The sequence below is a fragment of the Saccopteryx bilineata genome, chromosome 2 (assembly GCF_036850765.1).
Source record: "Saccopteryx bilineata isolate mSacBil1 chromosome 2, mSacBil1_pri_phased_curated, whole genome shotgun sequence".
Taxonomy (NCBI): Eukaryota; Metazoa; Chordata; class Mammalia; order Chiroptera; family Emballonuridae; genus Saccopteryx; species Saccopteryx bilineata.
In genome coordinates this window covers 118735932-118747996 of record NC_089491.1, presented here as the reverse complement: position 1 = coordinate 118747996, position 12065 = coordinate 118735932, and the positions used below count along the sequence as shown (strand labels likewise).

The window sequence follows — 12065 nt, the reverse complement described above, 5'->3', positions numbered from 1 at the left end:
TCCAGGAATGCAGTGGGTGTGACCTTTGAGAATCTGAAGTTGTGTTCTGCCAGTTGCCCTCCTGGAGCTGGCCACGTTCTTGGTATCAGAAGAGGGGGTGTATCTCAGGTCTCCCTGGAAACCTGAGTTACTGCCCCTCCCACCTATTTCCTGTTTTCCACTATGTCTTTCATGCTGATTAGAGCTGGAGAGCTTTTTTGAGCCAGAACCACTTTAGGCTTGTGCTGGGTGGAGGGGGGTGTATCTCAGGTCTCCCTGGAAACCTGAGTTACTGCCCCTCCCACCTACTTCCTGTTTTTCACTGTATCTTTCATGCTGATTGGAGCTGGAGAGCTTTTTCCAGCGGAACCACTTTAGGCTTGTGCTGGGTGGGGGGAATCAACCCGTCCCCCAGCTATGGCCGCCTCCACACTGGAGAATGAGTCAGCTTCTCAGGTCAGCCCATGCGGGCCTCTCCCCGTCACTGTTTGTCTTGCTATCCCCACTTTCCTTGTGCAAGAGGAGTTAGTCTTCTCAGCCCTCCTCGCCCCCGGATCCCCAGGCAAGTGACTGTGAGTGATATTTTCTGCTCTGTTCCTTTAAGGCATCCCAGCTGCTTCCCACATACAGAACTTTTGCTCTTCTCTCTACTCAATGCTGTCCATCCATCTCCTCCAGCCCCTGGATTTCTAGGCTGGGTCTCCAGTTCTGAGACTGAGGGCCCCCATATCTCAGGGTCTCCTTGTAATGAGAGCCCTTCTGTACCCCTCAGCTTCAGCTTCCCCTCACTCCTGAGAGCAGAGGATCCCCCACCAAGCCCCCCCCACTCCCTACTAGTATCTTCTGTGCTTCTGGTTTTTGAGAACTGTTCTTTTAGTCCAGGGGTCTCAAACTCGGCCCGCCCATCAATTTTGTGCCGCCCGCAGACTAATCCACGAAGTTTGATTAGTCTGCAGGCGGCACAAAATTGGTAGGCGGGCCGCATGCAGCCCGGCCGCGAGTTTGAGACCCCTGTTTTAGTCCAAAGTTGGTTTTTCATAATGATTGTTCCTAAATTAATTTGTAATCCAGTTTGGTGGTGGGAGCTGGCAGTCTATGTGTCTGCCAACTCTGCTGCCATCTTGGAATTCCCCGCACACTGACTTTTTGTTGGGTGGTTAATACTGTGTCTCTAACAGGTGAGAATACCTTTCAATATATTTAAAGGTTCCAGCACTTTTATTTAAAAAAATATTCTACATATTATCCATCTACCATTTTGACTTCTTTTATGTTAATAAAAACTTCCTTTAGTACCTTTATCCTTCCAAAAAAAAAAAAGCTTTCATGCTTCTGTAAGATTATATAGTGAATGACTAAACCTTTAAGATATTTAGCCACTGAGAAATCTTTGCTCCTGTCAATGAAAGAAAACCCAGAGTGTTTGCCTTAATATATAACTGAGTGATTCACTTAGGTTTTTTTTTTATTAGTTTCAACATCTAGAATTCCATTACAGGATTCTGAAGATGGGATAGCAGAGTGTAGATCCATATTCTGTTGTGTTCTTTTGAATTTCATTGTGCTTTCATGTAAGGTTTTTGTTATGTGGTTGCAGTTCTGACTTGTAGGAAGTAATGACCAATAGATAAGAGAAGCTTTCTTGTAAAATTAGGAAGGTAGAAACTAAATTGTGGCCTAGTACAATAACCACACCAAATTAAAGAAGGAACAAAGCAAAAATCACATATTTCAATTAATGTAAATTATTGACTAATTAAATAAAATATAAACTACAAAAATAAACTTAAAAAAAATGTCAGTAACAAATATATTTGTGATTCGTTAAGTTGACTACTAATTAAAACACTGTAAAAAATAGAAAAATTCTATAAGATAGTTTTTGCCTTAGACTTATGTTTAAATTGGAGAGGCCAAATATAGAACCAGAAAACAATTAAAAAATGATTAACTGTTTAAATGAGTGGCATTCAGTAAACACAGCAGAATTGAGAGATACCACATGAGTGAGCACTGAAGTGTTTCCCATGACTCCCTATACATGTTTTACTGCAAGTACTTATTGAACACTGTGTTGATTAAAAAGTAATTGACATATAGCCCCTGCCTCCTGTGAGTTTATGAGTTCAAGCTTACACATTGACTATAATAGGAGTTTTTAGAGAATAACAGTTGAGAACTTTTAAAGAGGAGCCCCTATGAACTGTTTAGTACTCAGGAAAGTGATTCAGGAGAATGAGTTCCCAAAAGTTAAAGCACTCATCTGAAGTCACTTGGAGTCCTAGCAAGTATAGGCAAGAAGAATTAATTGGGCCCACCTTGCTGGGAAGGTGGCTGTGGACTTAGCAAGCAGTTTAGTTTTGTGGTTTCTTATCAGATAAGAGAGGTTCAGTGTTTGCAGAATTAGAGTGGAAATAAAAGGATTGTTAAAATTGTTTATGGATGAACAATGAAATTAGTTTAACTGAGAAAAATATGCAAAAGCTATTACTTGATCATTCACAGATATCTAAAGTATGACTCCCTACAAAACAATGTCACACTATTTCCCCACACATTCCTAGGTAGGTCAGGGATTATTAACAGAGAGTTTCTTTAGGAATGGGATGTTAACTTTGGAAAACGCTGACATCCATTTTTTTCTTTCCTTAATGGAATTGTAAGTTTCATATCAGCATATTTCATTAAGACACCAAACAAATTCAAAGAATGTGCTGTATTTCCAGGCCTATTATAGCTGTCATTCCAAACAAAATATGTATGACTTCTACGATTCACTAAGCACAAGTATGTAGTAATATGCCCTTTAATGGCCTCTTAAAATCACAGAACAAATGGCTTTGTGAAGGTCAAGTCTGATTTAAATTGTTGATGAATTAATAGCTAACTCTGCATGATTGAATATTAATATGGAACAGTGATAACTAAAGCACTTTAAAGCTTAATGAGCACATTAATGAATAGGACAAAATGTTTTTTTTCTCACCTCATGTATGAATTTAAAGCTACTAACATTGACAATTTGTTAATTTTTGGTAGCTGCTTTCTCTTATAAAAACTTATATAATTTAGGGGATAAAGGGAATTGATTTTTTTCCTCAAGTTCCTGGTACCAAACACTGATGAGCTGTCAAAATTGATGTTATCAAATGGCCCAGGCAGTTTTATATAAGTTACTAATAAATGTAGAGGGTGAAAAAAAAGCGATTAACATCTTTTAAACTATACCCACTGAGATAAGCATTCCAATTAGAAATTTCATTATTTCCACAGTTTGTTTTATATTGAATACTGAGTTTTATTGCCAAATACCTGACAGTCAAATTGGAAACAAGCCACAACTGTCAACGTGTAATTGCTCCGGCTATTTGAATCTGTTTCAAGTGTGATGTTTCTCATGAAAATTTAATGAAGATAGTGCATTCAAAGAGGTTCTCTGCAGAAGGGGAATGGATAGAATTTAATTACCCTTATTAAAAATTAGAAAGCAGTGTTCTTTACATTCTCTGATTAGTATGCAAGAAAGATTATCTTTGTTGTGCACTTGTGTATATGAAAAGGGGCTCTGAGTGTTCTTTATGAGCCAAGGAGGAAAAGAAAGGGCATGCAACTGTATTAGCCCGCCGTCCATAGGGCACAAGTCAATTTTGTCAGCTCTCCCCAAGGTGAAATTTCATTTCCTATAAATAATTATTCATTCTCTCTCTATATATTTTTTGGTAAGAATCTTTAATAAGTAGTTCAACTTAAGCCTTTGACACTTCCTACTGATGGGCATGAAATGTTGGCTTGATTCTTTAGAGGGAGGGACTAGTGGAAGGAAACTAATGACTAGTGGATCCATGTTAATGCATACTAATAGGACTGGCAGTTACCCACCAAGGGGAGGTAAGAGGCCCTGGGATATGCAGAGACAACTCAGGAATCCAAACCTGATTTCTTATTAACCTAAATTGGTTATTTTAAATATGAAAAAATAGCAACAAAATCAAAGAACATTTTTAGAAACTCATTCGTAGGGGACTAAGGCAGTGGAGTTGACTATAGAACACTTGAAGTAAATTATTTTTACCTTTTGAATCATTTTTTGTCAATAGCTGCCAAAGGAGATGTTTAATTGTATGTATCATGTGTGTGGTACAACAGCTGTTGACCTTTCTGCCTTCTTTCTTTTTTTCTTTTCAGATAACAGAAGAACTATACTATAGATCAGGGGTCGGGAACCTATGGCTCGCGAGCCAGATGTGACTCTTTTGATGGCTGCATCTGGCTCACAGACAAATCTTTAATAAAAAAAAATGATAACGTTAAAAATATAAAACATTCTCATGTATTACAGTTCATGCATTTCCTACCACTCATGTTCATGGTTGCAGATGTCTGGAGCCAATCACAGTTGTCCTTCAGGACAACACCAAATTTTTATTGGATAATGCGTAACATAATGGGTCGTTGTATGGCTCTGACGGAATTACATTTTAAAATATGTGGTGTTTATGGCTCTCTCAGCCAAAAAGATTCCCTACCCTTGCTATAGATGTAAATATAAAACATTTCAAGCCATAAAGAATAGCTTGATGAAATAAGTGGAATAGATGATTGAAATTAGCATAGCCTAATTTGCAAACTACTCTTTATTCAATTGTGAGTTTTAACATTCCCTTCGAGCCCTGAAAGATCATCTTGAAATTCCATTCTTAACCACTGTCTGTGACACTTGTCCCCTGTAGACCTCCACTTGACTGACAATGTGCAAGCGTTCAGATAAACAGAATACATTTCTGCTTCTTCAAAAGAGCCCTGTCTTTCAACTGAAGTAAGATACAGCTCTTGGAAGTTAACTAATTTTGTAAACTTTTTTGTCTGCAGCTCTAGCTAGCAGGTGGGATGGTAAAGTATTCTCCAGGGAATGCAGCTAGCTGTCAAGCCAAATTGCCTCAACTACTTCTTTCGGTTGTTGATCATAAATGTCCGTTTGTGAGAGCCAGAATCTTGTACTTTTTCATATTAGACCCTCCCTTTTCCCTTACAACAACCTGGATTGGTTGCTCAAGGCACTTCTTCTGTCTGGTGGTTCTTCTAAAATCTGGCAGTCCAGACTAGCTTAATAGATACACATGAGACATGGGATAACTCATGGTATAGATGGATAAATGATTGCTAATTGCAAAGTATAAGACAGATATAGGTACTTACTGCTTTGGTAGCTCTGAGGATGAAAAGATTAAGTACATTTGAGAATTTTAAAGGCTTTACAAAGAACACAACTTTGGCTATGTGCCTTGCCAGAGACAGAATATTCAACAGTCAGGATTTGTCTGGGAAATGGTAAAAATTTCAGTGTAGGCATAAAAAAAATTCTTAGGAGGGAAGTCATCCATGAAAGGCTGGGGAAAATGGGGCCTGATTTAGAAGAATTTTGCTAGTAGAATTTAGGAAATTGAGTTTACTCCAATGATATAGAGGGGAGATGGAGAGAAGGCCCACTCAGCATTGGAGAAGCATCAAAATAGAACCTTTTCCCTAGAAATATTAACCCTTTAAGTAGTGAGTTTTATTCCTGCTTGCTGATCCCCGGGAATGAGTTTTTTATTTTTCTTCAAAAAATGATATTAGTTCCAGTTCCAGTTTTATTAACTTAAAATAATGTTTGTTTGGGCCCTGGCCGGTTGGCTCAGTGGTAGAGCGTCGGCCTGGCGTGTAGAAGTCCTGGGTTCGATTCCCGGCCAGTGTACACAGGAGAAGCACCCATCTGCTTCTCCACCCCTCCCCCTCTCCTTCCTCTCTGTCTTTCTCTTCCCCTCCCGCAGCGAGGCTCCATTGGAGCAAAGATGGCCTGGGCGCTGGGGATGGCTCCTTGGCCTCTGCCCCAGGCGCTAGAGTGGCTCTGGTCGCGGCAGAGCGACGCCCCGGAGGGGCAGAGCATCGCCCCCTGGTGGGCAGAGCGTTGCCCCCTGGTGGGCATGCCGGGTGGTTCCCAGTCTGGTGCATGCAGGAGTCTGTCTAACTGTCTCTCCCCGTTTCCAGCTTCAGAAAAATACAAAAGAAAAAAAAAAATCATGTTTGTTTGATAACCAATTTATGGAAACAAGAAGAACATACATTTGCCTTTTTTAAATGTTGCCTTACACACGTCTGATCATACTCTGGATGGTCAGGAGGCATGGGGACATACAGGAACGTTCGAACTACTTGAAGGGTTAACTCACTTAGACTTTAGTCAGACTCATGGGATCAAACCAGAAATTGTAGAAGGCATCCAGGGAGAAGTCTGCACCACACCTGACTTGTATTTGCGCTTTTCAGTCATTTTGGAATTGGTGGCTCATGAACAATCATCAGAAGTCATGAAGGGAGTGTTGATTAAATTAACACCAGACCAAATAGGAAGTCAAAATGTTTCAACGTGGTTCTCAAACAACTTAGTAATGACTTAGATAATTATCACCTATATAACTAAGCCCCCTTCAATGTTTGAGTTGAATATACCTTTCTAATGCTGGCTTGTAAGAATTGGTGATGTAGGTTATGGATGGGGGTCCAGCTTGGGAATTGCAGGGGGCTCTATTTTTCTCGAGATCTGGGACAATTTTGATGTAGGATATGGAGAAGTGAACTTCGAATGAGTTAAAGATTCAAAATTTAGACACTTCAACTTTTTAATGACCAAAAATTTAGACCTTTTTAATGGGGAAACTTTTGGTCTTTTTCTTTCTATTTTTTTTTTTTTTTTTTTTTTTTATTAAATGAGAGGTAGGAGCAGGGAGGCAGAGCTAGACTCCGCTTGTGCCCCAACTGGGATCCACCTGGCAAGCCCCCTACAGGGCGATGCTCTGCCCATCTGAGGTTGGTTGGCAAGAGAGCTATTTCGGTACCTGCGGTGAGGCCATGGAGCCATCCTCAGCTCCCTGGCCTCTTAGCTCTAACCATTTGAGCCATGGTTGTAAAAGATGGGGAGAGAGCGAGAGAGAGCAAGAAGCGAGAGGTGGAGAAGCAGATGGTTGCTTCTTCTGTTTGCCGTGATGGGAATTGAACCCAGGACTTCCACATGCTGGGCTAATGCTCTACTGCGGAGCCAACCTGTCAGGCCATTTTTGGTCTTTTCTTCTTTGAAAATGGAAACCCTAGGATAATTTTCTGATTAATTGAAACTTTGTACAAAGGAATTTATTTAGTTTGAACATCACACTTCTGAAAAAACAATAGTTTTACTTAAAAGTTACAAAACCCCCCCCATGAGATTTGAATTGCGGATAGGTTAGCCCAGCTAATCTCTTTTTTAATATACTAGCTAAGCTAGCTCTACTGGACCCCATGGTCTTCCCTGAAGAAAACCTCCATTCTTAATGACTATACTGGTGATGATTCCATCTTTCTGGCCAACACGACTCACTTCTGAAGGCCCAGAACTTTCAGAGTGCCTGCGTGGTGCTCTTTGATGTCCTCAGGCAGGAATTGTGCAATAACTTCTTCCTCTGCTCCTAGTGGCCTCCTTGCGGCATGCTTTGGGCATTGTCTTTATCACGTGTGTCTGAGCTCCTTGCTAGGCTGTTGGCTTCTTAACTTAGATAGTAACTCTTCTGTCCAGTGACAACATTATGACTCTCTATCCTAATCTAGTAATGCAATGCTGCCTGATTTGTAGCAGCTTCTCAACAGATAACATATACCATAAAGGAAAAAATTAAAGGGCAATAGCTCTATAATCTTGTTAAAAGATTAAAGGCATTAAATGGGCATGTGACTTGTTAACATAATGATGTATCACTTTTTGTCTTGCAGAAGATCAAATTCCCAGGGGCTTCCCTACCATTGACATGGGCCCACAGTTGAAGGTGGTTGAGTGTACACGCACTGCCACCATGCTTTGTGCAGCCAGTGGGAATCCGGATCCAGAAATCACTTGGTTTAAAGATTTCTTACCTGTCGACACAAGCAACAACAACGGCCGTATTAAGCAGTTACGATCAGGTAGGGTCTTGTTACTATTTCCACGAACTCCTAGAGATCTTTTTTTTAGCTTTCTCTCTTTTTATTTTTAATTTAATTTTAATTCTTTTTAATTTTCAGGTATTGATTTTTCTCCCTCTTCTTTTTCTCCGTTATTTAATGTGTTGTCTGTGTTTGTGATGTCATAGCCTATTTCAGAGTCTGTCTTTCTCCCTCTGTATTTTGCAGCTTCTGTTTAATCCACATTGCTCACTGCTGTGATTGTATTTTTGATAATTTTTTTTAATTTACTGCTTTTCCACAGTATTTGATGGATCCATTTTCTCTTTCTTCTTTCTCTGTTTTCTTTTGAAACAAATTTATTTCAACATTGGACTTCATTCAGAACTTGCGAGGAGTTCCAATGGTTATATTCATTGAAAACCAAAATGTTCATATGAAACACTAAAGTGATTCAATTTTATTAAAGTGTGTTATCGCTGTTGTTTCTACACTTGAACTCATCAAAGTACCAAAGTTTAGCAAGTTTGATCACATCTACAATACTTTCTTTTCACTAATACATAAAACACAGAAATGTTATCTCATGAGTAACCAGATGTATTTTTTTTCTTTTAATCCTTTATAAAGTGCCAATGAAAAGACGGATTTTTTTTTTTTTTGTATTGAAGTTATTATACTATCATGGTGAGCATTTGTGCACATTAGCCACAGTAGAGTGTGCCCACACTGAACATTTCTGAACCCTCCGGGGACTGGATCTACAGAAGTCTGCTTTTGGTGTAGACTCCGCTCTTGCTGCTCTCTCTCTCTCTCTCTCTTTCTCCCCATTGCCCTTTTCTCCTCTCCCATCTCCATCTCGTTTATCCCTTTGCTCTCATTAGATTAAAGATAAACATAATTCTAAATTTCTTAAATTGTAGAGCCTGTCCCTAGGTAATTTCACAGGGACATTAACTAATAAACTGTTTACTTTGACATTGGTAGTAATATTGATATAGATTTCTAAGTTGTTTAACTGCCTGTCTTCCCAGAATTCTCAGCTTTTGACCTGTCCTGTGATGTTAAAGCATCTTGTTAACTGCCTCTTTTTGCTTGTTGTCAGCAGAATTGTGTAGATTAGCATTCTGTTGTTGTAAATAAAGAATTAAGTATTCACCTGTAACATAGATGATTTAGTATATAAAGCTTTATCTCTGAAAAATTTGTACCAAATTATAAGGAATATAATAATATTTTTATGCTGTCTTTCTTTTCTCCGTATTTAAATCTCCAGAATCTATTGGTAAGTGCTTAATTCTGAAGCACATTTCATCCCCCACTAATTTCCATATTCAGACTATTATTATTATTATTAAAATGCATGGCATGCATTTTACTAACTGTTAGTGTAGACACCAGATCTCTGTAGGGCTGCACACGCACACATCCACAGAACTGGTTTCGTAAGAACACTGTATAGAAAAATAAAATAGTACACAAGTTATATCACACTAATGTAGCATAGTAAGTAGCGTAAGATATCCAATCTAGTGTTTGTTTCTAGTTAGTATTTCCTATGACGGTATATAGATATATAGATATGCGTATCTATATAAATATATACTTAAACAGATAAGCTAGTATTTTCTAAATTGTCTTTATAAAATATTGTTTAGTTCATTTTTTTTAAGAATATGAGACATATAGGATAAATTCTAACCCTGTATGACCCCAGACCTAATAACTCAGTTGCTTCTCTGAGAAAGGTAGTGCTGCCTATTGTGGTCTTTGCCCTTGTGGTATAATGCAATTTGCTTTTATGATCTATCTAATATATTCCTGTTTTACCAGTATAGTAACTCAAGTTTCTTTTAAGACCTTATTTAATTCTGTAAATCTAATTTAATTCTTCTCCCCAGCCCTAGCCTCCTTCTTCTCGTACTAATGCTTCTTCTTTCTAATCTTATTTGCATTCATATTATCCACCGTGGTGGTACACCAATAAGAGGTAAGAGTCTGAACTAACGTTCACAGAATGATCTTACTCATTCTTTCTGTCCTCTCATCACTCTCATCTTTGTCCTGTTTTTAGAATCATTCCAATAATGTTCATCAACTTTATCCTTATTTTCTTTTGGTTTGGTTATGATCGGTGACTCTCATATTGTGAATATATATTCCTTTCCTTTTTCTTTTTCTCTTTGTTTTGTTCATTTCTTTCTTTATGAAAATGATTATTTCAGTTGTGATATGCTTCATAGAAAGCATATCCAGGTCTTAGACCACAGACCAGTCACAGCGTACCATCTGTCCCTATTTTTCCTTTACTTCTTCCCTTTTTCCGTTTTTTTTTTTTTTTCTTTTATTTCTTTTTTTGTCCAACCGGAGGAAAAAAAAGATCATTTTTTTCTTCCTTAGCTGTCCTTGTTCTGGACCAAAGCCAAGATGGTCTGGAGAACAGGGGCAGACATGCAGAAGACAGCCTGGAACGTTTGCTTTTTATCTTTATCTTTCAAAAGTTTTTTGCTTTTGTTCTTCAATTCTTTTTTCTCTGAATGTCTTAAAAGTCAAAGAATGACTCCCCTTCCTACCCGATCCCACTCGCCTGCAACCTGAGAGCCCCGCTTTTCCCTCTCACTTCTTTTTTTCTTGGATTACTCGCCTCTGGATTTTTGGATCTTCTGTCCTTCAGGCAATGGAAACAAAAGGTGCTCAGTATTCTTGGTGGTATGTTGTATTGCTGGTTTTTCATACTTTGACTCAGTGTGCATTTCTTTTGTAATTCTTATTTTGTATTTTTCTTGGGGTTCTGTGACACCACACTGCTAGTCCCACTGGTGGATTTTTTTTTGTTTTGTTTTTGTATTTTTCTGAAGCTGGAAACGGGGAGAGACAGACAGACTCCCGCATGCGCCTGACCGGGATCTACCCGGCACGCCCACCAGGGGGCGATGCTCTGCCCCTCCGGGGCATCGCTCTGTTGCGGCCAGAGCCACTCTAGAGCCTGGGGCAGAGGCCAAGGAGTCATCCCCAGCGCCCAGGCCATCTTTGCTCCAATGGAGCCTCGCTGCGGGAGGGGAAGAGAGAGACAGAGAGGAAGGAGAGGGGGAGGGATGGAGAAGCAGATGGGCGCTTCTCCTGTGTGCCCTGGCCGGGAATCGAACCCGGGACTTCTGCACGCCAGGCTGACGCTCTACCACTGAGCCAACCGGCCAGGGCCCACTGGTGGATTTTGATGGGTGTCTTAGGGGATCCATCTCGAGGTCCTCAAGCAGTGGTTGGTCGCTCTTCCTTGTTGGCATAGGCCACGCTTTTTAACTTTTTTAAAGCCTTCTAACTCAATTACTCTGTTTTTCAGCAAACATAATAAATGATTGTAAGTTGTGGCAAACTGTCTTTCTTTCTTAAAAATCTGCATATCTTAAGGGAGTTTTGTTTCTTTAAGTAATATTTTCATAATATATAATGACTAATTTTAATTTTTTGCTTTGTGCAGCCTTTTTGTACTTGCTGCGTATTTTTGGCTTTCTTCAGCAGAAGACTTTCTTGAAACCCGGCCTGGTTTTTTTTGTTTTGTTTTTTTTGAGCGTACCTATCTTTTGCGCCACTTTTGATACCAAAATGAAACAAAACAAAAACCAGAAATTAATCTTTTGTTTTATTTATTTATTTATTTATTTTTTTATTCATTTTAGAGAGGAGAGAGAGAGAGAGACGGGGGGAGGAGCTGGAAGCATCAACTCCCATATGTGCCTTGACCAGGCAAGCCCAGGGTTTTGAACCGGCGACCTCAGCATTTCCAGGTCGACACTTTATCCACTGAGCCACCACAGGTCAGGCCTCTTTTGTTTTATTTAAAAGCCATACTTCCTTGAAGCAGTCTCACCCGCCTTCATTGTATTAGTCTAGGAAATAAAAGTGTTAATTATGACTAGAATTCTTGCTTGGGAAAAGAGATGTTGTTTTCTTATGCTAGCATTGATGATGTAAAAATAAAATAATCTTCATATGTTTTTCTCATCGCATCATTTTCTGTCTGTGCACCTTAGCAAGAGATTGACTCAACGTTGAGTGGACCTTTGCTTTTCAGGGCTTTTCATATTGTTAAGAGGTTAAGTTTTCTAGACTGAGAAAGCCTTCTCTGACCGCCTCTT

The 12065-nt window shown here is 39.3% G+C and overlaps 1 protein-coding gene across 1 annotated transcript in view; it reads left to right on the top strand.

The window, feature by feature from the left end:
• Positions 1 to 396: 396 nt before the first annotated feature.
• LOC136322300 (receptor-type tyrosine-protein phosphatase delta-like) overlaps positions 397 to 12065 on the top strand; it is a 49368-nt gene continuing 37699 nt past the window's right edge. Inside the window, 2 exon segments of the mRNA XM_066254380.1 lie at positions 397 to 541; positions 7762 to 7950. Coding sequence (XP_066110477.1) covers positions 397 to 541; positions 7762 to 7950 — 334 coding nt within the window.